Source organism: Nuphar pumila, chromosome 12 (assembly GCF_984573655.1).
Source record: "Nuphar pumila chromosome 12, dmNupPumi1.hap1.1, whole genome shotgun sequence".
NCBI lineage: Eukaryota > Viridiplantae > Streptophyta > Magnoliopsida > Nymphaeales > Nymphaeaceae > Nuphar > Nuphar pumila.
The window spans coordinates 30,591,643-30,609,100 of NC_143260.1; the positions used below are offsets into that span (position 1 = coordinate 30,591,643).

The following is a 17,458-nucleotide window of genomic DNA, read 5'->3' on the forward strand; positions in this document are numbered from 1 at the left end:
TTTGCTCTTGGTGGTGGTCTTCCTAAAGGCAGAATCGTTGAGATCTTTGGCCCAGAGAATAGTGGCAAATCTACCTTAGCGTTACATGCAATTGCAGAAGTACATAAACTTGGAGGCAATGCGATGCAACTCTTCAACCAACCAGCCTAGCTCCGGAAGAGGGTTGTCGACCGCTTTCTCGATGACTATCAGGCCGAAATTCGGCCCCTGGTTGAGATCAACGTTGCGATTAGGAAAATATACCAGCCTGATCTCGAAGCGGGTTGGGGCGTGCATTTCATCCAGGAGGTGAAGTTCCTGCCCCCCAAGACGGAACACCAACGGTTGGACTTGGATTTTTTATGGTTTTATCTTACTGCATTGGTTGATTGGGATAAGTTATGTTCATGAACACTTCGATCTGCATTTGTTTGGTATCCGCTTACGTTGAATTTAGTGTTCTTAGGGGCGTTTGCTTTGTTAGTTAGAATTGTTTTATCTTGCTTTTGTGGATGGCATTTGTGTTTGTTGTGGCTACTTTTAATAAACAAGGAAATGAGAATGCCGAAGACTTTAGGTGCTGAAAATCTTGTCTCATACTGCTGAAACTATCTGCTACTTTGGATCTACTGTACGCTGTTGATGGATCAATTTCAAATATGGCCAAAATATTGGTATTAAGCACAAGGGCTTTGTCAAGGTTGATAATGTCAGATGATTTTGGCTGCGATTGGCATTCAATGGGATGAGAGCATCCACGGAACTAAAGCCTCTTAAATGAAATTCAAGGATGGGAGTGTAGTTTTGAAGCCCGGGCAATTATTAAAAACATATATAAGCGAGGGGTTCAATAATATTTGTATATGCCTCTTTGGTGTGACTATTTAAATTTTTGTTCAAGAATATGATGAGTCAGTTTCCCAATTGACATGGGATGGTGTCAATAAAACGAGGGATTTGTACGAACAAGCTCTAACTACATATTGAGCTATAGGGATTTTACAACATTGGAGTGTGTGCAGACCTATGGGAATGCCCCAGCTGAACTCTAAGATGCTATCCTTCTTGGTGTTGTATGACTATATCGAGTGTACGAGTTTTTTGCCTTGCTAGCTTAAGTGATCTTTGCGGATTTTGAAACCCCTCGATCTTTTGGGTTTCAAATCATTATTCTTTACATTATTAGTGGTAAGACACCTTAACTAAACTTGTAGAGAGCATGCATAAGCATTAATAGTGTAAGTAAATTATGCACACACACCGAACTTAGTTGTGAATATCTAGGACTATTATATATATATATAAACTGCTTATGTTGTGTTACAACACTTTTATGTGCACACACCACACTTAGTTGTGGGTATCTACTATGATTGAAGTTTGGAGATCATGCTGAGCATGCTTTAAATGTATGATAATAGAAGTGTTTTTCTTGTTATGGTCCTGGAGATCATGTTTGTCATGATTATAGTTAGCGTATTATGGAGTTGTTTGTTGCCGGTACATGTTTGAGCATACATTATTGAAATGAATGTTGCATAATTGATGCAATAACATAACTAAATTAAATTGTTTGTGCGAAATAATATTTTTGTGAAACATGCCATGTATGTTATTAATGAATCGTGCATGAAAGCATGTATGATAGAATCATGTTCATGATAGGATTATATAAATACGTTATGCATGAACTGATATGTCTCGTGCTCTCATAAATGAATCATAATTTAAGTGAATTGTATGTTAATGCTATTAATATATATTATGTGTAAGACACATTGTGCATAAAATACTTGCTTTGCATATCTATTCATGTGATGAAACATGTATATATAACTTTTATCTTGTGTACATAACTCAAAATACATAAGAATTATGTATGTTAAGGTTTAGTTGCTTCGTATTATGGAATGTATATGTTCATGTATGCATGTATAAAATTCATGTTTTGTTAACGCATGCTTCAAGGTTTAATATACAAATATGTAGATTTTGATAAAACTTGATAATTTCATATGACTTTGTTATGATAAATGTCTATATATTATTGAATGTCATATTATATGAAATTATGAATGCATGCAATAAATATTTAAGCTTAATCATGTGCTAAAGTTTCTGGAACTTTGTTGGTGATATCATGCATATGATGTGACATATAATATATTATATGATATGATGCATGTTGATTGATGCATGAAATGAACTATGTATAGATCTTTTTAAGATCAATTGAATGTTCAAGCCCGGATAGTGGCTCGTGACCTTGTGTTTGGTCGATTGAATTGATATGTGATGGTGTTTCAAAGTGGTAACCTAAGATCTTGTGATTTGCCAATTGATTGTATACATGCTTGTCCCCATGTTGGTGGCTATCGACCTTGAAAGTGGTCAATTATATTGATGCATGTATGATAATAGTTTTCACTGGATAAGGTTCTCGTTTAGGAAATGTTCCCAAAAGATTCTCTGTGAGGGTTTGCATGACCAGATCAGGTAATCTGACTAGAGCGGTAAGACTCTATGAAGAAGTGCATTGTCCAAGAGCAGGTAGTCAGCAAAGACAGTATATTCTTACGAGGAAGTGTATTGTTCAAGACCAAGCAGACCATCCGTCTAGGGTGATAACTCCTTGTGAGGTTGTACAATTTTCACACTAGGTGATCCGGCGTGGATCTTGTAAATCTTTGTTATGATAAAATGAAATGCTATGATGAATTATGATGATCTTGTAAGTAAAACTGTTTTGCAAAAGTCCCAAAAATTCATTATGTTTGCAAAACTTTTTTGCAGAGTTTCACATCCTCGCAACTCTTTGTTGCAAAACATTTAGGTTAAAATCATATCTTGTGTTGAAATGAGGAAAAACACTTATTTTGTGTTGTAAAAGTTCTGAATATATTTTAAATCGCATATATTTGTCATTGTTTATAATAAGTTTTTATAGAGTTTTGCATGATTGCAACTCTTTGTTAACAAAATTATTTTGCGAAAGTCCCAAAATTCCTTATGTTCGCAAAACTTTTTTGCAGAGTTTTGCACTTTCATAACTCTTTATTGTGAAACATTTAGATTAAAATCTTATATCTTGTGCTGAAATTGCATATGAGGAAAACCACTTATTTAGTGTTGTGAAAGTCACAAATTTCTTTTAAATCATATATATTAGTCTTTGTTTGCAATAATTTTTTGCAGTGTTCAGTGCATGATCACAACTCTTTGTTTGTATAACTATTTTGGAAAAGTCTTGAAATTCTTTTTGTTTAAAAAAATCATAAATAATTATTGTGAATTTCTCAAAAAAATGCAACTCCTAATTATTATTCGCAATAATTATTTGTAGAGTTCCTTAAAATTGCAAATCCATCATTTACGAAGTTACCTAAAAATGAACTTGCTCATACATACAATCATTCATTTATTCAAATATCAACTTGTTCATATATACATTCAATTATTAATTCATAGTGAATATACTCATACATTCATTCATCACCAAATAAACATGCTTATATATATATATATATATATTAAAAATGAACTTGTTCATACATACATTTAATCATTAATTTAAAAATGAATATACTCATATGTACATTCATTCATTCATTCATTCACATTTCAAGCCTTGCAAGAAATATAACATTTAAAGCATACATACACATACAACTATATATATATATATTCTTCCTTTAACCCTTTATAACTCCATCCTCCATAACTCCAACAATCACATTTGAAGTCCTGCATGAAACATAATACTTAAATTTTATATTTGCATTTATAATCATTTCCAAAACCTTGTTTACTTAATTATAATGGTTTATAATTACAAATTATTGTTCACTTTTGTAGATACCTCAGGCGTGCTCGTAGCTCCTTGATGACCCTGGCATAGTTATCGATAAGCTCAACTTGATTATGTATAGTGGACTCCTTTGCAGCAAGCATATCTTTCAGCACACATATTTTGTCCTGTGCAAGAGCTCACTCTTCATATGCTTCACTTGCAGTCCTTCCGTGCTTTTAACTTACTGACCCATGTTTCTCCTTAATGACCCTCTTTCTTGATGGACTGCCTGCAAAATGTTGGAATTGAACAATGACATTCTCATCATCATCAATGACTACAATAGAGGACAAGTCAATGTCTTGGTCATCATCGTGCCAGTCTTATGTCAGGAGAAGAATATGATGGGGTAATCCTTTGTTCTATCATTTATTGTCAGCAAAACAATTTTGATGACTGTGCTAGGGCGACCAGTTGATTATTGAACATAGTCAAATTATCGGACCACACAATTGGTCATTTGGTGCTCAACTTCATTCATGTTGTGCAACCAAATGTTCGTCAACATGATGACCTTTGCTTTCATAACCACATCCCGATTCTCCTCATTTTCTTTTGTATCCTCATAAGAGTACCACTTTACCTGCATAACAAATTTTTATTCATGGTTAGTTATATATTGCATTACTTATAAATAAGTATGAAATATTATCACAGATACTTACATTCGCCTTGGTCATTATTTGCAATAATTTTAGGTAATGGGCATTGTTCATATGATAATCAGATACTCTTCAATCAGTCTCCTCTTTATTGTTTGATCAACTCCACATTACAATACATAGAAATTTCGGGAGAATGTGATCTCTTAGAGGCCTTCCAATATTAGAGATTTATACAAAGATTATATTTTAGTTTAAATCAATAATTTAGGTACAAATGAAAGAATAACTACGTTCAACAATACCAATATGTCAATGATATTCATTCTTTCAGTCCTCAAACTACTTAGACCTCGTGTGCAAGGGCGGATGCTTCCCATGTGTATTACTTGATGCAATCCAAGTATCTCACTAGTTCAATATATGAACTATAGATTGACTTTTCACTACTGTCGATGAATACATATGTGTCAAAGAAGTAGAGCAATAATACTCTCACTTTCTTATCCCATATATTACCAGTATTGGTCTTCTCTCTAACACACAATAGTTTTTCCCCCATTTTTCTCTATCTGCTAGGGTCAAAGTGATTCCTCAACCATGATAACATTATCATTTCTCTTAGGAACACATCATCCTTTACTGCCAAATAAAGTTCACATATGTGCTTGAAATCTCTCTATTGATATTCACTCATTGGCTCTCCATAACACTTAAATTCAGTGATTCGTGTTACGTCCTTCAAAGTGATGGTCATCTCAATATCTCCAAACTGGAATGTGTCGGTTGCCATATTCAAGAACTTCACAACAACCTCTATGAAGAGATGATTGATGTTTCATGGTTTGATCTCCAATAATTTTTTAAAATGCATACGATCAAGTTTGTCCTTTATATTCTCTGATAGAAATAGGAATCACTAGTGTCCTTGAAACCAATAAAATCGGTGCATGTAGCTTGTATGATCACTCTCCTCACCTTGCAACTTCTATAGCATATATATGACAATTTAATAAATGATTGTGAATATCTTAGAAATATTTATATACAAAATAACAAATTACCAAAGTACATCTTAAAGTGCACTAGACCTTCTTCTCTGCATCAATATCTTCCTTGAAGTTTGCACATTCTTCTTCACATCCTCCTCTTGCTGAGGTGTCTCCTCCCATTTTCTTAGTTCAGGTGCCTCCTCCCATTCTCCTTGTTGAAGTGTCTCTGCCCATTCCGCTTGCTAAGGTGCCTCCTTCGCCCCTCTATCATCAACATTCTTCGTAGTCACTTTTTCAGCTTCATCTATCCAGTCATTGAGCCAGACTCCCTCTTTATCCATGTGTCAAGCTTATTATGTATATCATAGTATAGATAATGACCCAATACACAGTTTTTCTTCTTCGACATTTCTTGTTATGCTCGAACACTAGCAGACAATGTAGGTGTGGATCTCTCATACACAAACTTGTTAGTCAACATATTATGTCAAACTCTACAAACACAATACTAAGAAGCATCAAATTTAACTTTTGTCATTAAAGTATACACAACACTAAGAAGCATACAATTTGTTCATCAATGAGAATAAATTATTAGTCATAGTTGTCATTACTACACCAGCAACAACACCACTACATACAAAACAACTTAAAGAAAATTAAGCAATGAACTAAACTAAAACATGAGCCTCAAGTCTCTATGATTTAGAAGATGAAAGTGCTCATAGCCATCAAATAATGTTTGTATATAGTCCAGAAAAGCTAAGCTAAAAAACATAGTTAAAAAGCATAAAAAAATATTTAATTATATTATATAAGAAACAAAGAATTTGTAATGCCTCTAAGATTTAAAAGATGAAAATGCTCATAGTCATCACTAAGATGTGGTTAACTCGTTGTCTCATTGTAGAAACAAGAACCTCAAACCATTAAACCAAGCAATTGAACCACTATTCAGCTATGTCGATAAAACCCAACATTTTTTGTATTGATTATAGACATATTTTTTGTATGAAGGATAAAGAGAGGTACAAGAGAGAAAATGCAACAATATAGAAAATTGTTGAAATATGTAGGCCCAATGTTCTTGGTATTTAACAAATATTAAGGAAAAGGGTTACTAGAAAACTCGCCGTTGATGAATCTAGAAAACTCAATAATGAAGTGCTGCTGATGAACCGTAAAAAAAAAAGGCTGAAAATAGTGGTAAAAAAGGTCATCAATTTTTTTGCAGCAGATAAAAAAGGGGACCATAAAGAAACCCTATAATATGTGAAAATAGCATTGAGAGCGTACTTTTTATGCCCCCAAAGAGTCTTGTTTATTCTAGTAGAAAAACTATAAACATGAAAGAACATCACACATTTAAATATGTGGTATTTGCATAATTAGTAACATATTTGCGTCTCTCTTGCACAATTAGATATATAATCTTCTTATAAAATATATGATTTTACTATGTTATTTGCGATATCATGATTAAAGGAGGTTCACATACGTTATATTTGTGCATTTCGTGAAGACCACAAAAAACAAGGTGTGAATATAATTTAAATGATAAAGAAAAGAGAAAAGAAGTTTGCATTGTCTCCAATAACTTTGACACTAAATATATGTGATTTTACTATAGTATTTGCCAAGTTACAATAATAAGGAAGTGGACATAACTTGTTTTTGTGTGTGAAACCCGAAAAAAAATAAGTGTGAACATACATTTAAGTGACAATTAAAGAAAGGAGAAAGAATGTTCACACGGTATCCCGTGACTTTAATATAAATACACAATTTTACTAAGGTATTTATGATTTTTCGATTAATAGAAAAGATCACATAAATAACATAGTTTTTTGTGCACTTCTTAAGGATCACAAAAAATATATGATTCTCCTTTTAAGTGGGAGTTTTTGATACCCTACAAGCAGCTTCATATATCGTGTGAACTTCATAAGTTTTGCACGTGCAAACAGTAAAAAGGTCTTAATAAAGTTGACTATTTACAATTTTGGTCTTTGAGTTTATTTTGACAAATTATAAGGTTTCTAATAAAACATGTCATTTTTTACCGTGCAGTGTGGTCATTTTCGATATTTTAATAGTGTTCACATAATATGCAGTGGTGGTGCATCATGCTTTGTCTATGCAGCCACCCATCTTGACATTTATCAAGATAGGTGTGGTCTCCATCTCTAGAAATATTAAGATGAGTGGCTGTCGGTTGCTGTCCGCGGTGCTGCATATGGAGCGTCGCTAAATAAAAGTGCCCTCATTTTAACAATACATGAAAATAATAGTGTTTTCATCTCAATACAAGGCTCCCAAACACAACCTTCATGTCATTCTACATGATTGCCTATTAATTATACTATAGTATTGTCACTTGTAGGTAGACCCAATTTCTAATCCAAAGGTCATTTTGAAATTTTGAATAGTCTGAAATGAAATGATGATTAGATTTGCCGTTTTAGTCCTTGTTTGCCTTTTCTTTTAGATAAGTCGATGGACTAGTGGCCCTATTTGTTGGAGTGATTGTAGGCATTACCCATGTGACATTGATTAAATCTTACTCTTCTCATCAACAGTTGACACCTTGCAATTTTATGCATTAAACTGAAGACGTCAGATGATATGCAGCGTGGCTGCATGGCAGCCATCTATATCGACATTTCTCAAAATGAATTGGTTGCCCATCTCAAAAAAAAATGTTGAGATGGATGGTCAGAAGTGGATCTGCAATATGACAACAATCGACCCCTTAGATTGTATTTTTCTGATGTAAAAATATGACTTTTTGTGATTGAAATTCGGTATATTGTAGGCCATTCATTTTTTTAACTCGCAAAAAACATGACAAATACGTTTCAAAAAGAAGATCTAAGGACAATTGTTTTACTAAACCAAATAGGTAGATGAAATCTGGAGGGTCAGATGTGCACAAAAAATAAATAAAAAATAAAAAATCCACCACGAGGGTAGCCAACATTTCTCAGGTAGAAAATTGGTTTGAAGTTTACTACTTCCTTGGGTTTCAAATTTTACTTTCTTCCTTTGGGTATCTAGACCTTTCAAGTTGATTGTAGTCCATTCATTTTTGTTGTGGGTATATCTATTTATTCATAAGATTCTTTTTTTTTTTTATTTAAACCTGAAGAAGCTGCACCCGGCACGAAGACTTGATCGCACTGGCTCAGCCTGCCATACCTACGGTCATCGTGCCGATAACGTAAAACTCCGAGGCTAGGACCACTGCCCCCGGGGCTTATGCTACAAGTTGTTCATAAGATTCCCTTGAAAGTACATTTTATTTTGGGGTGTGCGATCCACATATTAAACAAAAGGTCACCAATTCTCTTAGTCTATTTATTGGGGAACAATTCTATTTCAACCTTGTTAAAAAAAAAGACCATCGAGATGTGGTACATTTTAAAATCCTCTTAACTTGAAACATATCATATGTTATCACCATTCGTCTGTTGTCCACTTGATTGAATGAATTCGCTAATGCTCAGGTTGGATGGAGAGAATTTAGTGGAATTGGATTTCAGTTATGCTAAATCCAAACACAACCTAATTAAAAGAAATCTAAATTCCAAACTTTTAAAGGCATAACTGGAAGATGAAGCCCTAATTGGAATTGATAAAGTCTCCAATGGTTAGACATGAGTAGCTCCCCTAGCCATCATTTATGATTTTCTCACTTTGATATAATTCAAATCACTTTTTAGATGCTTTGAAAACTACCATACATATCTTTAAAGGCTGAAATTTTAGAGGGCCAATATTTTTTATACAAGCCTTAGATAATCTAGATTTCATATAGGGACATCCATGAAAACTTGCAAGCTTGGACCACCTGTTGTGCTTGTCAGCAAGTAAACATGTCATTCTCAAAGCTAACTTGTAGGTGCCCATTCATTTAAGTCATTGATGGGTTTGTGATGCAGGAGCCACACATATCCATGTCCACATGATGTAAAAGTGAAGTGATACATACATATCAGGGTTCACATGGTTCATTGGATCATTTGAGATTCATATTTTCTTATTTTGGATCATTGTAATGGATAATGGATCTCAATAATTGATCCACATCTCATTTTAGTAGTTGAGTAAAATTATAATCTGCTCCCTTGATTAGGTGTTTATCTAGATAGATAGGAAACCTGAGTCACTTGGTGTTAAAAACTAAGAGGATCGATAATGAATCACATGGTGAAATGGTGGACTCCTTCCATGTTGTTTCATTGCTATTTAAATAATTACAGCAACTGGAATGTCTACATAAGGTAACACTATAGAATTACAGCAACTAGACTATTTACATAAGGTAATACAACACAATATGTTAACTTTACAACAGAAAAAAAAAACTGCCTCATCTCAGTCAATGCTGCGAATCCTTGGATATCCTGTTGATGGAGAAATAATAGGGAAATCAAATCTGCCTCATAACAGATTACTTGCCTCAACCAACTTTCCATTTTAACAGGCCCCCTCAAGTTGACAATCCTGGGTCAGCGATTGCCAACTTGACCTGTAACTTTTCAAACACATCACGTCCAACCGACTTAGTGAATAAATCGGCTACTTGTTCTGACGAAGGAATAAAACATGCTTTGATTTCTCTATTTTGGATTTTATCCTGTATGGTGTGGCAATCGATTTTGATATGTTTGGTCATCTCATTAAAAATGGGGTTTGCTGCACTATGTAAGGTTGCCTGGTTGTCACAGTACAAATTCATGGGTTGATTATGTTGAATTCCTAGGTCCTTCAAAAGGCTCTTAACCCAAGTAAGCTCACTGCTTGCAAGCGCCATAGATCTGTACTCTGCTTCAGCAGATGATCTCGATATCATATGTTGCTTTTTGCTCTTCCAACTTATCGGACTGTTTCCGATCATAACACAATTCCCAGTGGTCTAATGTCTAGTCATAGAACATGATGCCTAATCTGAATCACAAAACCCGTTGATCTGAGTTGAACTGTTGGAAGACATGAGGATCCCTCATCCTATGGTGCCTTTCACATACCTAAGTAATTTGTTCATGGCTTCTTAATGAGTAGTGTGTGGTTAATGCATGAATTGGCTTAAAATCTGAATTGCATGGACTAGGTCGGGTCTTGTGATGGTCAAATATATAAGCTTCCTAACTATTTTTCGATAGTGGGTTGGATCTTTGAGTAACTCTCCACGTTCATTGTCCAACTTCATATTTTGTTTCATGGGAATGTGAGAGGGTAACGAGTACCTTTGGATTATGCAATTTCCTCACTCAAAGCTTTTGAATGGAATGCTGAAAAAGCTGAAAAACACTTGTAGTCTCTTAAATGCATGGGTATGTGCCCAGTCCGCACAGGGCGGCTAGGAGGCTCATTATGAGGTGGTGGTTCCATAGGTTCATGATGAGTATTGTTTGGCTATGACTCATTTGGTTGATGGTTTGCTTGGGCAGATTCGATGACAGGTTGTGATCCTTGAGCTTCATCCAAAATGTGATCGCCTATAGGAAAGGGTAAGACGGTGCATTCTTTATCATGGAATTTTGGTTTGTTTTGGAAGGGAAAATTTGTCTCATAAAATTTGACATCACGACTGGTGAAAAAAATTTGACTTTCAATGTCGTAAACCTTATATGCAGCCTTCCCATACGGATATCCAATAAAAATGTATTTAATGGCGTGAGTATCAAATTTGTTTTTCTTATGAATGTTGACAGCATAACAAAGACATCCAAAGGTTCTAAGATGTTCATATTTAGGATTCTTTTTGTGCAAAATCTCATAAGGAGTTTTATTCAAAATAGGGTGAGATGGCAGCCTATTCAAAATGTAGGCTACCGTCAAAATGCTTTTCCCCCAAAATTGTGGAGGTAAATTTGCTTGGAACATCAAGATCCTAGCAATATTGAGTAAATCTTTGTGTTTGCGTTCTACTACTCCGTTATGTTGAGCTGTAGCGATGCAACTATTTTGACGATCAATGCCTAAGTGACTCAGAAGTTCTTGAACCTCATGAGAGAAAAATTCAAAGCCGTTGTCGCTCCTTATATGTTTGATACAAATCCCATATTGATTTTTTATTAGTGCTAAAAAAATTTTGAGTAACCCGTAAGTTTCAGATTTTATGCCTCATAAGGTAAGTCCATGTGCATCTTGAAAAATCATCAACAATAGTGAGAAAATAGTAAGCTCCTAATAAAGAAGCAACGTGGTAACCTCTCCATATATCACAATGGATTAATTCAAAGACCTTATGAGTAGATATGGAGCTCAAATGAAAAGGTAAGCGAGATTGTTTGGCATAATGACAAACCGCATAATCATTAAGAGTTTTATTGAATTAAAAACGAGCATTAAGCAGGGAACTTATTTTTGAGTAAGGGGCATGCCCAAGCCGATTGTGCCAAATTTGGGAGTCAACACCCATGCAAGACGTGGCAGCAACACATGCATTATACAATACGTACAAGCCATTTGACAACCTACCCGTTCCAATCATAATCATCGAGTGATGGTCTTGCACATTACAAACATACTTGTTAAAGGTGACTTTGCAATTGAAATCACAACATACTTTTGGAACATAAATAAGGTTGAAGGAAAAGGTAGGAATGTGTAAGACATCTTTAAGGGCAAGATTGTGGTTCAAGGTCACGTCTCCAACATGAGTAACTTGAGAAGTTGTTCCATTAAGAAGGCTCATGGGTGAACACTTGGCTACTTTTGGGATATTTAGTGCTTCCGAGGAGTTGGTTATATGGTGCGTAGCACCTATGTCAATGATCCAAGTCAAATGAATATAAGGGGTTTGGTTTTTACCTGCGAGATTTATTTTTGGCTCACTGTTGCACTGGGATTCTTTTGACATGAACAAAGTAAATTTTTGAATGAGTTCGGGAAGAAAAACAAGGTTGGGTTCCATGCCGGATGCATTTGTGGCGTTGGCTTTGATGCACTGTTGTTGTTCATCAGAGGATCTACTTGGGTATCCCACGAGTTGGTAGCACTTCGCCTTGATATGTCCCATTTTTTCACAGTGATCACACTTTATCTGACTTCTGTTTCTCCCTCTAATTGAAAATTCTCTTCCTTGATCATGTCTTTGTAAGGCAACCACTGCAATAGACTCTGAAGCAGTTGGTATAATGTTGAGTTTCCTCTGCCTTTCTTCTTGGATAATGAGATTGTAGGCTCTTGAGAAGGTGAGAATTGGGTCCATCAAAAGGATTTGACTCCGTACACTATTGTAGCTTTCGTTTAAGCCCATCAGAAATTAAATCAGCTGATCCCTTTGCTGCAATTCATAAACAACCCTCATTGCACCACAAGAACATTGTGGAAGTGTGATGACGCAAGCTCGTCCCATAGTCCCTTCAACTTCTTGAAGTATGCTGCCACAAACGACCGCATCTGCCTACAACTTATAATTTGCTGCTGGATTTGATATATGCGAGGGGCGTTAGTTTGGTAAAAATGTTGCTTTAGTTCAAACCATACCTCAGCCGCAGATTTGGCATATAAAACAGTAGATGAAAGATCTTTGTGGAGAGCATTCAGTATCCACGACTGGACCATATTGTTGCATCTCGTCCATGATGCAACAAGAGATGGTGGCTCAGATGGCTTTGGAATAGTCCTGTCGACGAACCCCATCTTATTTTTTGTTGTAAGTGCCATGGTCATGGCGTGACACCAAGCAACGTAGTTGTATCCATTTAGTGGTTGTGAAACCAGCATGGTGCCGAACTGTCGGAATGATGTACATAAAATGGATTGTCCACATCCACTGCTGAGATAGTGGTCGTCTCCTTAGCCACGGCTTCAGAATTTTTTTCAGCCATCTTGATTCAGAACAGCTTTGATACCATGTTAAAAACTAAGAGGATCGATAATGAATCAGATGGTGAAATGATGGACTCCTTCCACGTTGTTTCATTGCTATTTGAATAATTACAGCAATTGGAATATCTACATAAGATAACACTATAGAATTACAACTAGACTATTTACATGAGGTAATACAACAGAATATGTTACAGAAGATAAAAAAACTGCCTCATCTTAGTCAATGCTGCGAATCCTGGATATCCGGTTGATGGAGAAATAATAGGGAAATCAAATCTGCCTCATAACAGATTACTTGCCTCAACCAACTTTCCATTTTAACAATTGGGATTGTAATATCTCATCTATATATAGAGAGAGATCAGATGACATTAGATATAATTGATTCGAATTCTAGAAATTATTAATTTAAATTTTATTTCAGTTATTTCTGTTTTTAGTTAATTTCCTGCATTTTCCTCTATTTTTTTTGTTTCTTGCTATTTCCAAATTTATTCCCCATTTTCCTTAGAAAATTCATAGTTGAAAAAGATAAAATCTAGATAAAATTGTAATAATAAAAATACCACCTATCTTTAAGATAGTATGCTACAATGTTGTCACAAAATTTACAAACTTAAGTTTTTAAAATTTTCACATTTGCAAGTGTTTCATATATCTCTAAATTTTTAATACTTATAAAGTTCACTAGTGAAGATTTTTTTTAATTAATCAATTGTGAGATGTTTCCTTGTTGATACCAAGATTTGTGTCATCGGGCCCAATCACTAAATAGTTATTGGTGTGTTTGTGGGTATTCAAAGCATAACTTACAAAGATATTCCATTATGTTGGATATATGGTCCAAATCCATAATTTAGTTGGGTCTATTTATGGGTACACCCAAAGCCTTTCACAAGATGAATCTAGTCCTTAGCTGTATAAGTGGAGTTTTTGGCTGCCTCGATACGGTACTAACCCCCAAAACAAGATTACCTTTAATTTCTCTGAAAAAAAAGATTACATTTACTTGTTTAAATAACATAGATGACTACGTTGTTTTAAACTTAAGTACTTAAAATAACTAGACCTCGTGGTCCATGGGAGGACTGGCTACATTTTAAGTTTGTCTTCAATAAAAAAATCACTACGGTCAGATATGGATCCCACCATATTTGGGAAAGACCAAGTACTGGATACTTCCAAGATGGATCCAAATCCAACCTACATCAGACCAATTCGTATGAAGTAATAAAAGATGAGCTGCACAACTGATCCAAATCCAACTTCGTATTGCTATTCTTAATAGAAACTAGCGAATTACACAAGAATACCTTGTCTAGTGTCCACTTAGGTGTGTCTATGTGACAGGTTGGCAACTCTCGAATCCAACGTGCTCTGGACCTGGATAACGTAATGTTTTCCCAAGGTCAAACTGGACCCACTTCAAACTGCCATGAGAGAGAGAGAGAGAGAGAGGTCCCATATAATATAGGGATGCCACGAGTTCGGGTCAGATACTCAACTGAATCTGAATCACTTTACTTGGATTCACATCTGACTAATAATCAACTTTAATTATACTAGAGAATCTGTCTGTGGTTGGTAGGAGCTAGCTGTCAGTGCACGTCTCCTTGTGGTGGGACGTTGCAGGTTCAAACCCCAGTGGTACGTTGGCTAACCCCAGCTTGCCTTAAAAAAAATAAATTAATCTGCTTGCCCATATGATCGGGCCTTCTAAGATAACTCAAATTTTTAAAAAAAAGTTTACATCAAATACATTTATCAAGATCGAAAGTAAAAATAATGAAAATCATCAATACATTGATTATTTTAAAACATTATAAAACGAGGAAACACATTGATCTGATTCAGGTCTAGGTCCAAGAATGACTAGAAATTGTGGACTCATATACATCAGGTTCAGGTATGTCTGGTTGGGTACAATCGGGATGTGGGTCCCCATTTTCAAATCGAGTTTATAAATTACATTAAGACCAACTCAATTTTATTCTATTTTGGGTTTGGGTTTGGGTTTGGGTTTGGGCATGGCTAAAAAAATTAGACTCATATGGTTTAATTGGTTCGGATATGATCAGTTCGGGTTTTAATGAATTCAGATTGAGTTCAGGTCTTGTTATAATTGGTATTTTAGACCTAATTATTTGCTAATAAAAAAATAATGAAATAACCTATATATTAATATTATATGATAATAAATGGGAAGTTTATTAGAGATAGCGAGAGAGGTTAGAAATAATAACTCAATATTTTTTGAAAAAATTATAATGTGCCATGTAAGTAAGACTTCATTTTTTAAGAAACCACTATGCAAACGCCTATATAAATTTTTAATTACATTCTTAAGTCACATAACAAGAATGTCAATAAGGAACATCCAATTTTTTGCACATTATACACTTGCTTCTGCTTTTATAATATTCAGGATTTATGATTTAAAGTGCTACAAGGGCTAACTCAGATTACGGTCAATGTATATCCAAAATAGCTAATCAGAACTGGATTCCATACTCTTTATCTGATTCTGAATCCAACTCTAAACCCGACAAGATCCAATTTTGATTACACTATGTGCATACCCAATCAGGATAAATAGCTTATAAACGGATCCCAAATAAGGATTTCTCCATCTGGCTCCAAATCCAACACCAAATCTCTATCTGATTCTGCATCCAACTCTAAACCCGACAAGATCCAATTTTAATTACACGTAAGTGCATACCCGATCAGGATAAATAGCTTTTAAGCGGATCCCAAATAAGGGCTTTCTCCATCTGGCTCCAAATCCAACACCAATATGATCAGGTTCATCTGGTGATATCCAACCTGATCCCGGCCTATCTACATCAGTACCAATACTGGATCCAAATTGATATTCTCCATATTAGCAACATCTTGGGATCACTGTCCTCATTCTGGATGCCCAGTATTTGCCTACCGGGTCCTCATTTTGAATGCTTTCAAATAGAATATGAAGCATTCCAAAAGAACATGCATGATAAATAATGAGTATGACCTCCTAATCAGATCAACTTATGAATATGGATGCTCCTCATTTTAGTTAGACTTGTCCGTATATATGTCACAAGGATACCTGGACACGAGGACACGGGATGCGTGGTGTTCAGTTCGCAAGTTTGATATTGTTTTCAAAAATAGGACACGGGGATGGTGGTACACACTCTTGTTTGTATGGATCTAGCCATCAAATGGTGGATCTAACTGTACATATGTGTTTAGCATAATTTATTTACTATGTTATGTTAGAAGGTTTTATCATGTCTAGCTAATACATAGTAAGATCCTATTTTTTAGAGTGAAAATCAATGGCTCGCAATTCATAAAAATAAGGGTGGTATATAAATGATGTAAAACATTGTATTTTAGTCAATTTTAACACATGAAAATATTAGAGAACATGTTAAGCATTATCCATAGATTAGATTTAGCATTCAGAGCTTAGATATATGCAAATCAAGTGTGTACCACCATAGAAGCACCCTTTAATATTTAGAAATGCTTTTTATTGAAATATTATTAAAAATCAATGAGATTAAAAATAATGGGAAATATTATTAAAAATCAATGAGATTAAAGATAATGGGCGTAACATCGTGCCTGCTCGTGCCACTGGGAATATGCAACAAAAATGGCGTAACATCGTGTACTTATTTAATTATTGTAAAAGAATATTGTTGAGAATTGCATCATGCTTGCCTTGCTTACGTTTTTCATAAAATGGTAAGTTATGGATATTATCTCACCAGCTCGTAAGAGTATTGACCCTATTTTATGAGGATACAGATGATTGACTGGTGGTGCGATGGGGCTCAATGTGTTGTGAGGATTAGATCCCACACTTCTAAAGCTTTCTGCAATCCTAACGGTCTTTTTGGGGAAGTGTCCTATTTTGAAAGACATTTTTTTTAAAAAAATTGTATATCTTTTAAGTCTCATTTTGTAACTATGAAAGTTCATTTTGTAGTTGGCAATTGTTAAGTTTTTCGGCCTGTAACCCGCTCAAAGATTTTCAACAATTTTCTTTTTCAATTTTATGGCTTTGCGCAACCTTTAAAAAAAACAAATTTCTTTAAAAATCTAAGGATTTCAAGTTGGTATTTTGAGGGCATTACACCAGTGCGCCAGTAGGGTTTGATCTGGTGCCTTCATAATAAATAGAGAGAAACTTA

General features: G+C 34.9%; 1 protein-coding gene across 1 annotated transcript; it reads right to left on the reverse strand.

Annotated features, from left to right (window-relative positions):
* Positions 1 to 12,737: 12,737 nt before the first annotated feature.
* LOC149820506 (uncharacterized) lies at positions 12,738 to 13,160 on the reverse strand. Its single transcript, XM_089981814.1, has one exon. It carries the CDS (start codon positions 13,158 to 13,160, stop codon positions 12,738 to 12,740), a length of 423 nt encoding a protein of 140 aa, XP_089837940.1.
* Positions 13,161 to 17,458: the final 4,298 nt, after the last annotated feature.